At 47.1% G+C, this 14280-nt stretch overlaps 1 protein-coding gene and 1 long non-coding RNA gene across 2 annotated transcripts in view; both read left to right on the forward strand.

Moving 5' to 3' along the window:
- LOC136611313 (zinc finger CCCH-type antiviral protein 1-like) overlaps nucleotides 1-8519 on the forward strand; it is a 57485-nt gene extending 48966 nt beyond the window's left edge. Inside the window, 3 exon segments of the mRNA XM_066590816.1 lie at nucleotides 6823-6950; nucleotides 8045-8158; nucleotides 8321-8519. Of these exon segments, the coding sequence (XP_066446913.1) occupies nucleotides 6823-6871 (49 nt within the window). The 3' untranslated portion in view covers nucleotides 6872-6950; nucleotides 8045-8158; nucleotides 8321-8519.
- Nucleotides 8520-8808: 289 nt separating this feature from the next.
- LOC136611314 (uncharacterized) lies at nucleotides 8809-11563 on the forward strand. Its single transcript, XR_010790248.1, has 3 exons — nucleotides 8809-10407; nucleotides 10660-10830; nucleotides 11380-11563. It is a non-coding gene; the product is annotated as an uncharacterized lncRNA (long non-coding RNA).
- Nucleotides 11564-14280: the final 2717 nt, after the last annotated feature.

A 14280-nucleotide genomic window follows, 5' to 3' on the forward strand; every position in this document is an offset into this window, starting at 1 on the left:
CACTCTTCAGCATCTACAGGGAGATTTAGGGGGACCATCCCCGAGTGTGGTCGGGCACTACCGCACACGCAACAGTTAGACTTGTTGCTCCTGTTAGCATTGTACCTCATCAACTCCAACCAGAGATTCTGGTCAGAGTAGCCAGTCGCTACTGTCAAGGTGTCCTCAAAAGGTAGGGTCGGCTATGATCATCATGTTCGTCAAGGTCTTTATCTTACGGCGGAGGGGGTTAATTATGGGCACGGGACTAAGTGAAGGCTTCCATTCGGCTGCATCTACCATATCCCTTATTTTAAACTTCCCTAAGGGATCTATCCTCCCGTACCGGTATGTCCCCAGACTATAAGTCTCCCCGTCCCCCGGGCTTGGATCTTCCATGGTTAGTGTAACAACCGCATTAAAACCAAGCAGCATACTAAGTTCAGCCTTCCAATACCTGCTGTCCTTATTATTCTCAAGGAGGGTTATACGACTAATTAGGGATTTCCCGCTCTTATCTTTCTTATTTAAGGCACTTCGCGGTTTATAGGACTAGTTTGTTCCTGCGTTCCATCCCACTAATCCCCAATAACGGCAGTCTTCTCCCCAGACGTTATCAGTGGCGCAAACATATTGTATTCCCCGGGTATATAAGTCATATAACCAGCTGGACTGAGCTAAATCTGGCCTGCGGTGGGATCTTGCGCCTAGACACGGGACCACAGTACAATAGTCGAAGGAATATGCGGCTACTTGAGCATTGGACGAGTTATACTAGAAGGTAACCATACCCCCATATTCTTCCGACTAAGGATTCCAGTTGCTACCTTCCTCTCTCACTAGCCCTAACCAGAGTAACGTCTTTGGCACAACTAAGACTGGTCTCCCGGCTCTGAAGCTTTCTTACAGTATGAAGCATGGATCCATGTAAGTCTTTCGGCTAGTTTCACAGCTGTGGCAGTAGTCAGAAGCACCTGGTAGGGGCCATCAAATCGGGGCTCAGGAGGGTGCTTCCTGGGGAACTTCTTGAAGCACACCCAATCCCCAGGCTGCAAGATATGTGTCCCAGTGTCTGCCTCTGAGTCTGGAAGAGAACACCTGTGCATAGGCTTTGGTTAGTTCTTTAACAACGGAAATCACATACTCAGTCAACACATCAGATTGTAATTGTAACCACTGAGGATAGTAACGACCTAGCCTTGGGGCTAGCCCAAACAATCTCGTAGGGAGATAATGTATAATCCCCCCTGGGTTCATATCTAACACTGTATAAGGCTATTGGATGACAGTCTTTCCAAAGTGGCGTCATTTTTAAGTATCTTACTTTTTAGCGTGCCACTACGTCTCTCCACCTTTCCACTACACTAAAGGTGGTACAGTATGTAAAAGGCCTGGGATACACCCAGAGCAGACATGACATGTTACATTCACCTGCGAAGTTTATACCTCTGTCTGACTCTGAATCACCTCTGGTACCCCATATTCACAGTTTACCTCGTTCATGAGCTTCTTTGCGGTTACCTACTTGTTTACCTTGGTAACAGGGTCGGCCTCCAACCTGCAAAGACATCAACAACAACAAGCACGTAGTCATACTTCCCAACAAGTGGGAGCTGAACGTAGTCAATTTGCAATCCCTGAAATGGGTAGAGTGGTCCCGGCAAGTGTGATGTGGCAAATTTACTTCTGCCCTGACTTACCCATGGCATAGATCATGCTAAACCGGACAAATGATGCAGCAGCTACAGAGAACCTAGAAGTCGCCCAACCTCTTTCAAGCGTCGTCGTCATTACTGCTTTACTAGGTGGGTCTTTGCGTCCATCAGCTGGGCCATCATGGGATACAGGAACTGTGGTGGGCAAGTGCTGTTGACTGTTCACCACACGCTGTCCTGTTTCTGCTGCTCCCATATTAGTCCATTTATTCTTTCCTTCCTTGCTGGCTGGTAACTGTAAAAGTCTTTAGCATATCAAAGTCCAAATTTTTGTCAATGTCCAAAGTTTTTTTACCACTGACTCATGCTGTCAGTATCTTTCTTCTTTCTTCCACGGCTTGAGGGCCGCTGTCTTTGCTGCGCTGTCAGCGAGTGTGTCGTCTCTCGCCTCTCCAGTGTAGGAATCGGTGCGAACTCTCAACTTTGTCAGGTAGAAGTAGGGCCTCCATGCGACTCTGTACCGTTGCACCATTCTCAATTGGTTGTCCTGCTAAGGTAAAAAAACTGTCTGGCCTTCCATATTGGGCCGTAATCATGAGCTATGCCAAATGCATACCAGGAGTCAGTGTAAAGGATTGCCGGTCTTACCTCTCGCCACTCTACACGCCTCAGTGAGGGCCTTCCATTCCGCTTATTGTACTGTGACATGCGGAGGCAGAGCTTCTGCTTCTAGGACATCTTGTTGTGTGACCACTGCATATCCGATGTGGAGTCATCAATCCTCACCCTGGTACCATCTGCAAAAAGCTCAACATATGCATTATCAACAGGGGTTCTGGTAACTGTTTGCATATCTGCAGTTTCTTACTGAATTAGTACTAAATAATCGTGCTGATGTTCTATTTCACATGGCTCGGAATCTTGTAGCACAAAATCATTTATTTATTTTTTTTTTCAAACCCAATAGCTGATCTACAACACCTAGATCATCTATGACCCAGATCACCTATGCCTCCCCCCTTTTGAACCGCAATACTTAATGGAAAAAGAGTCATTGCGTTCAAACTAGTAAACCAAGAGGCACAAAAACAAGCACTTTGTAGGTCAAGGTGACATTGTATGCAGCGAAGTCTGAGCGAAAATCTCCTTAAAAAAAAAATTTTTTTTTTTTTTTTTTTTTCCTTTCAGGTCGCAGTTAGCATTTTTTAACACAAGGGGGCGCCACACAATTCAAGTTTTACGTCACCCAGTGTAATAGTATTTCAGGGTATGGCCAGCGTTTAGCTTTTACTCTCCTGTCGGAATATAATTATAGCTTCAGTGTAAACTGACACTAGAATATACAAAAGACTTAAAGAAAAACTAAAGAATATGGATGAATTAACATCCTACTCTAGGCAATTCAGTCCCTCTTTCTTCACATAAAAAGTAAAATTACTTCACCAAATTGCATGAAAAAGTTTGCTGGGTGACTATAGTGAAATTATTCCATCTGTAGGAGCCTTCCATAACATCATCTGTCTGAGTATCCATTGGAGAAGCGGGCAGTGGAAAACAGAGCCCCTGGGAACATGAGAGAGCGTCCCCTGTCATGTATTCCCGGCCTCTGCCCCCCATGCATCAACTCCAATCTTCCATGCACTATAAACCAGCTTAGTCATCTACTATGTCCCAAGCTGCATCTCCACAAAGGTTTGTTTCCCTGAACCTATCACACATCCAAAGTGGCCACATCTTGGAGCGTAACAAAGTCTGGTCAAACAAAACCTTTGTTCAGACAATCATGATGTTAGCACTGGATACAGTGGCATTGGGAAATATAGGCTTCCCAAATGCAGCAAAATGGCCGCCAGAGGCAGAAAGGGGCGGGGCTACAAATCTCCCAAGTGAGGCAAAATGGCTGCCGGAGGAACGGGCGGGGCCAGGGGCAGCAGCACTTCCAGGTGAGGCAAGATGGCTGCTGGAGGAGGAAGGGGCGGGGCCAGGTCCTGTCCCGGATGGGGAGGGACCGGAAGTAACATCACACACCCTGAAAGTGAGCACATGGGGGGAAGTAACTTCAGGGTGGGGGCAGGCCTCACTACATTTACTGCAGAGTCACACTATGTTGGATTGTAAACATTGCAAGCACGGCCGCCATTACAGGGAGGGGCCGCAGTCAACACAAAGACATTACATTGTTCATAAGCAATACACATACCCCCCTACATGCTTTCCCCTCTTCAATCTCTTAACTACATTATACCTTCTTCTAGCAATCTAAAAACACATTTCTTTCTGCTAGGCTTCCTGCTCATCTTCTGAAAACTTTCTACAACCTATCTTATCTGTCCATGACCTAGCATTTCTTTCTGCAACTTTTCCTGATCCTTTCCCATTGTTCAGTAACCAAATCACAAGCTCTATGACCTTTGTCCTTGCTCACTTTGCTCAACTCTATGCTACCTGCTTATTCTATTCTATTCAAAGTTTCTGGACACAATAGTGTTCCTCTTGTAAAATCTGCTTTCTTCAAATCCTTCCCATATAACCCTTCTTTCCCACTCAGATTACAATACGCATTAATTCTATAAAACACAGGGAAAGACAAAGTAAACAGAAAGGGTTAATTGAGAAGTGCTCTTAGTGGCTTAACTTCAGTCCACTCTCTTACCAGCACCCCTCCCCCAATAATCAACACTGCACATTGTTTCTATAATAGCAGACAGACGGGATTACTGGAGAATACCCACAACGGCTCAAGGTATATATATATCTCATCCACCTTTATATCAACCCAAGGTATATATCTCATCTACCTTTATATCAACCCACCGTCTAGTAATCCCCAAGAGCACTTCTTGTACACGATCTAGACAGGACATTTAGCTATACACAGAGACTGACGATTATTTTCAATGACCAAAACCTCAATAATATTCTGGAGAAATCAGCCGTCACAAAGCACGACTATACTTCATGCGTATATACCTTTCCACATATGAGAACATAACACGCTCAATCATAAAGTTAAGTATACGTATCATAAATCTTCCTAACCTCACACTAGTTTTACCTAGGAGCACGTGTCACTGGCGTGTTCCCTCAGACTTAAACAGCCGAGTCCGCCCTCCCGACACATTAACCCTCACAGAATTTATCTCTTGGTCTTGTATACACAATTTTTAACCGTCTCAGACATAACAGCATACACAGCGTACAAAATACCCCTAGACAGGTAACGTGGTGATTTTCCCGAGTGGACAGAACTAGAGTTATTACCTGTCTTTCAGTGAAGGTCCAGTCTGGCTCAGGAACAGGCAGAAAAGCAGTCAGAACCCAGCTTTGACACAGGTAGATAAAGCAATCTTACCGTGTTCTGTAGATTTTCGGGCCCCTGAGTTCTGCGTGCCATCTGCCGATCTCTGTACGTTCCAGGCTGTGACCTCACAGATCCACTCGCCCACCCAGTGACGCCAATTGTGCTGGATTACGGTTTTCTCCAGCAGGCTTTGGGGTATTTTGTCGCTTTCCTAATTGTGTGGAAGCAGTATGCGCACACTGACCAAGTCAAACACAAGGTATGAATCTCATGTTAAAAATGGCTCTCCGTCCAGAAACAGCCAGACAGGGCCTTTTATTGTACAGACACACAATGGGCGTGCAACAGGTTACATCAGTAACATATAGGATTCTCATTTGTCGGATCATACAGAATCCCCCACCTCTCTGCCCACCTCTCTGCCCACCCTCTCCCACGTCCGCCATAGTATGGACTTTGTATTCTTTAGCATGCAGACAACCTTAAGGAATTCTGTGTAGTTGACAAGATGTGTTTAACTAGCTTGTGTTTGAAGAGTGGAAGGGGGCCTAGGTAAACACACAGGATATACACGACACTATGGCCCTTTAACTTCTTAGAAACTGGTTGAGCAACTTCGATGTATTTAGAGCAAATACATCACCCATCCATTGGCTAGCAAATACCATGATTAGATTGTGTGTGTCCTTTGAACTCCTCAGAGCTGAAAGTCATTACAATAGCAAAATACATTTGGGTTATATACAAATAGCGATAGACATTTTATACTAAATAATTATCATGTCTATCACAGGTTCTGTCCACAGACGGATCATTCTTCCACAGGGATTCTCCTTTCCTGCTCCCCAAACGGAACAGGAAAGCGGAATTCCCCAGTGCAGATGTGAAACTTCCCAAAATTGAATATCTTCTGTATATATTTATACATGCATGCTGATATAAGTTATACATTCTGTATATAGTAATATAGAGCATGCTGATATAAACTGGGCCATGGTACACCAGCAAGGTCTATATCACTATATACAGGGGTTGTATAACTTATACCAGCTGTACATGTATAATTATATACAGGAGATGTATAAGTATATACATCTCCTGTATACAGTGATATGTTATGTATATATTTCTACATGTACAGCTGATATAATTATACATTCTGTATTTAGTAATATAGAGCATGCTGATATAAACTGGGCCAGGTTACACCAGCATGGTCTATATCACTATGTACAGGCTGTAGAGCTTCTACCAGATGTATATATATATAATTATATACAGGACATACACAGGTTACACCAGCATGCTCCATATCACTATATACAGGATGTATATCCCCCTGTATCCCTGTATATAGTGGTATGTCCCATGCTGGTGTAACCTGTGTATCTCCTGTATATAATTATATATATATATATATATATATATATATATATATATATACAGGAGAGGTATATGTTATAGCAGCTGCACATATATAATTATATACAGTAGATACACAGGTTACACCAGCATGGTACATATAGCTATATACAGGATGTGTATCCCCCTGTATATAGTGGTATGTCCCATGCTGGTGTAACCTGTGTATCTCCTGTATATAATTATATATATATATATATATATATATATATATATATATACACACACAGGAGAGGTATATGTTATAGCAGCTGCACATATATAATTATATACAGTAGATACACAGGTTACACCAGCATGGTCCATATCACTATATACAGGATGTGTATCCCCCTGTATATAGTGGCATGTCCCATGCTGGTGTAACCTGTGTATTCCCTGTATATAATTATATATATACAGCTGATATAACTTATACCAGCTATACATATATAATTATAATTCCTTCTCTACTCACCTCTGCAGCAGTCTCTGGGCAGCCTGTAATGGAAAGTCCCGACTTTTGATCACATGACCAAAGCCTGGTCATGTGATCTGCAGCCACAGGTCCTACTGGAGTCTCTTGTACCGGCTCTGCATGGATCGCTCCTGAGGTGAGTAGAGCCGCACTAGCCCCTCCCCCTGGTAATCGCTGGTCGGCAGAGACTGATAGACTGCAGCTGTGACCATTCACAGCTGCAGCCTATCAGTGGGAGTCTGCAGCCTGTAATTGGCTGCCGACTCCACGTGTAACAGTCCTCCCCTCTGCTCTTGCCGACCTGCGGCGCTGCCTCCCGGCTCTCCTATGCTCTCCCTTCTCAGCCATCATCCGGCCGACAGCGCCGCACTGCGCATTTTGAATATGGCTGGGCCCCCCTTCCCCAGCGCAAGGGCCGGGTCGCCGTTGCGACCCCTGCTTCCCCTAACCGGACGCATATTACCCACTTCAGCCGTAGTTCTCCGGCGCGGCCGATTCAGCCAATCAGCTGGCTGGAATCGGCACCACGTGACTCAGCGGCGTGCCCGCACATTGCCGTGCACAGCATAGCAGACGTGCCCTACACTCCACTTAAAGGAGATGTCCCGCGCCGAAACGGGTTTTTTTTTTTTTTAAACCCCCCCCCCGTTCGGCGCGAGACAACCCCGATGCAGGGGTTAAAAAAACCACCCGCACAGCGCTTACCTGAATCCCGGCGGTCCGGCGTCTTCATACTCACCTGCTGAAGATGGCCGCCGGGATCCTCTGTCTTCATGGACCGCAGGGCTTCTGTGCGGTCCATTGCCGATTCCAGCCTCCTGATTGGCTGGAATCGGCACGTGACGGGGCGGAGCTACACGGAGCCCCATTCAGAAAAGAAGAAGACCCGGACTGCACAAGCGCGGCTAATTTGGCCATCGGAGGGCGAAAATTAGTCGGCACCATGGAGACGAGGACGCCAGCAACGGAGCAGGTAAGTATAAAACTTTTTATAACTTCTGTATGGCTCATAATTAATGCACAATGTACATTACAAAGTGCATTATTATGGCCATGCAGAAGTGTATAGACCCACTTGCTGCCTCGGGACAACCCCTTTAAGCTGGCGTGCACGAGGGTCACTTGCTCTGTGCTTTTCCCGCGCGTTACACAGGACTACATGCACTCGTGTGCACAGACAGTTCAAGATTTGCCAGCGTTTTATGGATATTTTTTGTGCTTTTGCCCAAGTTTTATACAGGACTACTGAAAATTCTTGGTGCACAGAGAGTTGAACACTTGCCTGCGTTTTATGGATATTTTGCGTGCTTCGCCAAGTTTTACACAGGACTACTGAAAGCCGAGGTAAGCTGCTGCATCTGGCCATTTTATTGCGCTCTGACTTCCCCAGCGCATTGGCGGAGAGGCGGACAATTCAGTATGCCGCAGTATTGTCCACGGCCGGAGCGCTATTGCCATGCCGCCTTTGTTCGCCTACAACTGATGCTACCTCACTTTTTTTGGCAGATTTGTGCGCTACGTGTGGAGACGCGGCCACCTGAGATTCGTGCGCTACGTGTGGTGAGTACATCACCTGAGATTTGTGCGATGCCACCTGACGCTACCTCACTTTTTTTGGCAGATTTGTGCGCTACGTGTGGAGACGCGGCCACCTGAGATTCGTGCGCTACGTGTGGTGAGTACGTCACCTGAGATTAGCGCGACACCATCTGACGCTACCTCACTTTTTTTGGCAGATTTGTGCGCTACGTGTGGAGACGCGGCCACCTGAGATTCGTGCGCTACGTGTGGTGAGTACATCACCTGAGATTTGTGCGATGCCACCTGACGCTACCTCACTTTTTTTGGCAGATTTGTGCGCTACGTGTGGAGACGCGGCCACCTGAGATTCGTGCGCTACGTGTGGTGAGTACGTCACCTGAGATTAGCGCGACACCATCTGACGCTACCTCACTTTTTTTGGCAGATTTGTGCGCTACGTGTGGAGACGTGGCCACCTGAGATTCGTGCGCTACGTGTGGTGAGTACGTCACCTGAGATTAGCGCGACACCATCTGACGCTACCTCACTTTTTTTGGCAGATTCGTGCGCTACGTGTGGAGATGTGGCCACCAGAGATTCGTGCGCTACGTGTGGTGAGTACGTCACGTGAGATTAGCTCGACGCCATTTTACGCTACCTCACTTTTTTTACAGATTCGTGCGCTACGTGTGGAAACGCGGCCACCTGAGATTCGTGCGCTACGTGTGGTGAGTACGTCACCTGAGATTTGCGCGACGCCACCTGACGCTACCTCACTTTTTTTGCAGATTTGTGCGCTACGTGTGTAGACGCGGCCACCTGACATTCGTGCGCTACGTGTGGGGAGTACGTCACGTTAGATTAGCGCGACGCCACCTGACGCAACCTCACTTTTTGGGCAGATTTGTGCGCTACGTGTGGAGACGCGGCCACCTGAGATTCGTGCGCTTTGTGTGGTGAGTACGTCACGTGAGATTTGTGCGACGCCACCTGACGCTACCTCACTTTTTTTGGCAGATTTGTGCGCTACGTGTGGAGACGCGGCCACCTGAGATTCATGCGCTACGTGTGGTGAGTACGTCACGTGAGATTAGCGCGACACCACCTGACGCAACCTCACTTTTTTTGCAGATTCGTGCGCTACGTGTGGAGACGCGGCCACCTGAGATTCGTGCGCTACGTGTGGTGAGTACATCACCTGAGATTTGTGCAACGCCACCTGACGCTACCTCACTTTTTTTGGCAGATTTGTGCGCTACGTGTGGAGACGCGGCCACCTGAGATTCGTGCGCTACGTGTGGTGAGTACGTCACGTGCGATTAGCGCGACGCCATTTTACGCTACCTCACTTTTTTTGCAGATTCGTGTGCTACGTGTGGAAACACGGCCACCTGAGATTCGTGCGCTACGTGTGGTGAGTACGTCACCTGAGATTTGCGCGACGCCACCTGACGCTACCTCACTTTTTTTGGCAGATTTGTGCGCTACGTGTGGAGACGCGGCCACCTGAGATTCGTGCGCTACGTGTGGTGAGTACGTCACGTGAGATTAGCGCGACACCACCTGACGCAACCTCACTTTTTTTGCAGATTCGTGCGCTACGTGTGGAGACGCGGCCACCTGAGATTCGTGCGCTACGTGTGGTGAGTACATCACCTGAGATTTGTGCAACGCCACCTGACGCTACCTCACTTTTTTTGCAGATTTGTGCGCTACGTGTGGAGACGCGGCCACCTGAGATTCGTGCGCTACGTGTGGTGAGTACGTCATGTGCGATTAGCACGACGCCACCTGACGCAACCTCACTTTTTTGGCAGATTTGTGCGCTACGTGTGGAGACGCGGCCACCTGAGATTCGTGCGCTACGTGTGGTGAGTACGTCACGTGAGATTAGCGCGACGCCATCTTACGCTACCTCACTTTTTTGGCAGATTTGTGCGCTACGTGTGGAGACGCCACCTGAGATTCGTGCGCCTTATTGAAAAATTACGTGTGGATAGGATCCTGACGTTTGGACCCGTTTCGAGAAGAATTTCGCTTGGCTCGTACACCATCTGACATCACTCAGCGAGGTAAGCTGCTGCATCTGCCAAAATTTTCATCGCGTGCATCTGCTCCTATGTGCATATTTTGCGCATATAAGCAGGTTTTCACTTGCATCTGCTCATATGAGCATATTTTGCGCATATAAGCAGGTTTTCCCTTGCATCTGCTCATATGTGCATATTTTGCGCATATAAGCAGGTTTTCCCTTGCATCTGCTCATATGTGCATATTTGAATGTTTTCGCTTCCATGAGCTGATATGCTCTTCGTTTTCCACAGGAGGACTCGTGTGGAGAGGAACCTCACATTTGGCTGCGTTTTGTACAACGTATTGAACCGGAGATTGGCGTTTTAGGTGCTGATTGCACATTTGCCTGCCTTTTGGAGAGGACGACTCGTGTGGAGAGGAATTTCGCTTCGCTCGGACACCACTTGACGTCACTCGGCGAGGTAAGCTGCTGCATCTGCCAAATTTTTATTGTATATGTGTGTGTGGCTGATAAAGAGCTGGTATGTGAGGTCGAAACGTCGCACTCCTTTTCATGCTTACATACTGGGAAAATAAAAGCTGATTTTTCTAAGAAAAAGTTATCCAGTGTGCTGGTCCTCCTTCTGAAACTTTCCTACACACTCTGCTCCTCACACAGCCGCCTGCCTGCTCACCCACTTACTCAGCCACCCCCTCTCTCTCACACACACACTTGCTGTGTTCAATTTGTCTTATTGGCCGAAAAAGACATTACATTAGATTAGAGTATTTAATTCCTTTTTTTTTTTAGCAAACGTACAGGTTCCATCACAATACTGTACCAAATTTCCACTAACTGAACAAACCTTCGGAGAAACATACCAATTGTCCAAATAAAGATATCTTATCTATTAAAGTAGGAGTGAAGAAAAGCAGGAACAGTGTGTTGCCTATAGATGTATTAGGCAATAATTATGCAAACCCACGGAACTAAGCCAATTGCAGGGTTAATTTTTTTCTTCTTGTTATAGGTCAGCTGCTACGTGTTTTTTTCTGAATACTGCACTGTGGTAACAGTTTCCGCTGCTCACAACCAGAGTTAAATCACCAGAGAGCCAGAAGTTCCCAGATGTTGGCTCAGGAGGACGCTTGAAAGCTTGAAATGGCCCATCACCTGCTATGGAAATACAGCAATGGGATTTGATGGAGCAGTACGATGCATGTGATGCTGCTCACTGTCCCTCGTTAGTCGGTTCACAGTTTATACACTAAGCTATTTCTCCTCTTACAGAACCAGGCTGTTTGCGCCTTTGTGACTGACCCAAAATTTGGAACTTTACATGTGTCACTTTACATATCATTAGTCCTTAAAAGGTTTTGCATATCCAAGTGACTGTGGCAGTTTTTTTCTTCCCCTTGTTGTACTACTGTTAGTTATTAAAAAAAAAAAAAAGGACTGTTAAAAGTTGTGTATATTTATTAAAATTGCTACTTTGCACAAATTAATTTTTTACATTGTCAAATGTCATATATAAAATAAGTGCAAACATACTCCCTGCTCTCCCCCCCCCCCCCCACTCCACCCCCCAGCGGCCCCAAATCTTGATAATGGCCATACCATAGTGATAACATGACACTTGGGTGGTGGGACCTGACCCAACAGAGAGAAGATGCTCCAACCTATGGTGGCCCCATCCCTCCTCACTATGGGTGGGACCCCTTATTACTACCCCTGTTCTGTAATAACATACTTTTTAGGCAAAAGGAACAGATGAAAAAAAACAATCATGGACGAGATGTGAAAGAAGTCCGTCTGTTTCACGGCACAGAGAAATTACACGTCGACGCCATATGCAATCAGAATTTTGACTGGCGAATCTGGGGCACACATGGCACGGTGTATGGACAAGGTAGGCCCCAGCACCTTAGTGGTAGGCGGCATTCACTGATTGGAGGCCTCTATCCCATGTAGGCTACAGGTGACCCTGAGCGACCTTCATCCTTATGACCAATCAAATGCCGCCTGCATAGACTGAGCTGAATAAGGCAACTTCCATAGAGTTCACAAAACTGCTTCTTTATATGTATATTTTCTAAATGCCGTTATTCTCCAGCTAGACAGCACTAATAGGGTGCCTACCCACTAACGATATATTTTGTTGCGATGTGAGAGCGAGTGAAAACACATGATTATGAAATGGTTTCATACTTATTTGCAATTTTTACTCTCAAGCCTCGCAGCACAGAGAAAAAAATCTGCGATATCGCTCAGTGCTTTTAATTGAGCCGGCGGCAGCAGCGCCAGTCCTGTTGAAAACATAGGGAGTACTTAGTGGACTTCTGCAATAGCTGTGACAACTGTGGCAGAGGATTCCAGAAGCCTGTGATGCTATCCCATTGCTTTTAATGTGCTTGGCACTTCTGCGGCCACATTGAAAGCAGTGGATTATTGCAGGCAACCCTCGCAGCGATGATTTTCGGGGAAGAGCTTGAAATATAAGCCCTTCCCTGAAAATCATTCCTAGCTGGGAAAAAAAAGAGAAAAAAAATTATACTCACCAGTCAATCACAGGCAGCGCTCAGCCATTGAATAACAGCTGTGCGCTGCCTGTGATTGGTCACAGCGCTTAGCCAATCACAGGCAGCGCTCAGCCATTTATTGAATTCATAAGTGGCTGAGCGCTGTGACCAATGACAGGCAGCACTCAGCTGTCATTCAATGGCTGAGCACTCAGCCAATAAGACCAGCGCTTTCTGGGGGCGGGGATTTTTCAATTCCCGGCCTCCAGAAGACAGAAGACGACTGCTGGGGCCAGATAGAAAAGCCAGACGGCTCTTCTTGGTGAGTATATATATTTTTTTACAGCTAGGGATGATTTTGAAAGCAATGGGATAGCATCACAGGCGTCTGCCAAAGCTGTCCCCGCGAGAATGAAGGAATCCTCTGCCGTAGCTGTCACAGCTGTAGCATAAGTCCGTGATGTACTCCCAATGTTTTCAATGGGGCTGGCGCTGCTGCCGTTGGCCCCATTGAAAACACTAAGGCCTCATGTCCACGGGGAAAATCGGGCCCGCTACGGATTCTACATGTAGAATCTGCAGCGGGTCCCTCCTGCCCCGCGGACACGAGCGCTGAAAATACAAATAAATAAGAATTTACCTATCCGTAGCGGGCGGCGAAGCTCTGCTCTTCCTCACGGCCGGATCTTCTTTTTCGGCCGGCGGATAAATTCCTGACGCCGGCGGCACATCGCCGGCACGTCGTCGACGTGCCGCGCGCATGCGCCGGGCACATCCGCCGAGCCGAAGCAAGGGAGATGCGGCCGTGAGGAAGAGAAGAGCTTCCCGACCCGCTGCGGGTGAGTAAATGCTTTTAATTCCTATTTTAGGTCTCCCGCGGATCCGGACGGCTTCCATAGGCTTCAATAGAAGCCCGCGGGAGCCGTCCCCGCGGGAGACCCGCACGAAAATGGAGCATGGTCCAGATTTTTTCATGCTCCATTTTTTTTTAAATCCCTTTTATTGACGATCCGCGGGTATTTATGTACCCGCGGGTGGTCAATGCATCCCTATGGGGTGCGGATCCGCGTGCAGGTAATCTGCTGCAGATCCTAAATCATATTTTCCCCGTGGACATGAGCCCTTAGCGATTATCACAGAGTTTTCTCTGCGCTGCGAGGCACTCCCTGTCGCACCGCAAGAAAATATATCGCTAGTGGGTAGGCACCCTTACACCCCATACATGAATCCCCAAATCATAACACATCCCTCCATTATTTGAGCCCTTCCACAAAGCTGAGATGGATCCAATTCCCCCCTTGCAGTCGCGGTACCTTTGAAATATGAAGACTCCCGGGATGGAGCATGTACATGTGCAGCGTCCGAGGAGCAGGCCCCAGCCTAGGAGACAGCGGGGTAGAGTTTGGGCCTTG

Source organism: Eleutherodactylus coqui, chromosome 2, assembly GCF_035609145.1.
Source record: "Eleutherodactylus coqui strain aEleCoq1 chromosome 2, aEleCoq1.hap1, whole genome shotgun sequence".
NCBI lineage: Eukaryota > Metazoa > Chordata > Amphibia > Anura > Eleutherodactylidae > Eleutherodactylus > Eleutherodactylus coqui.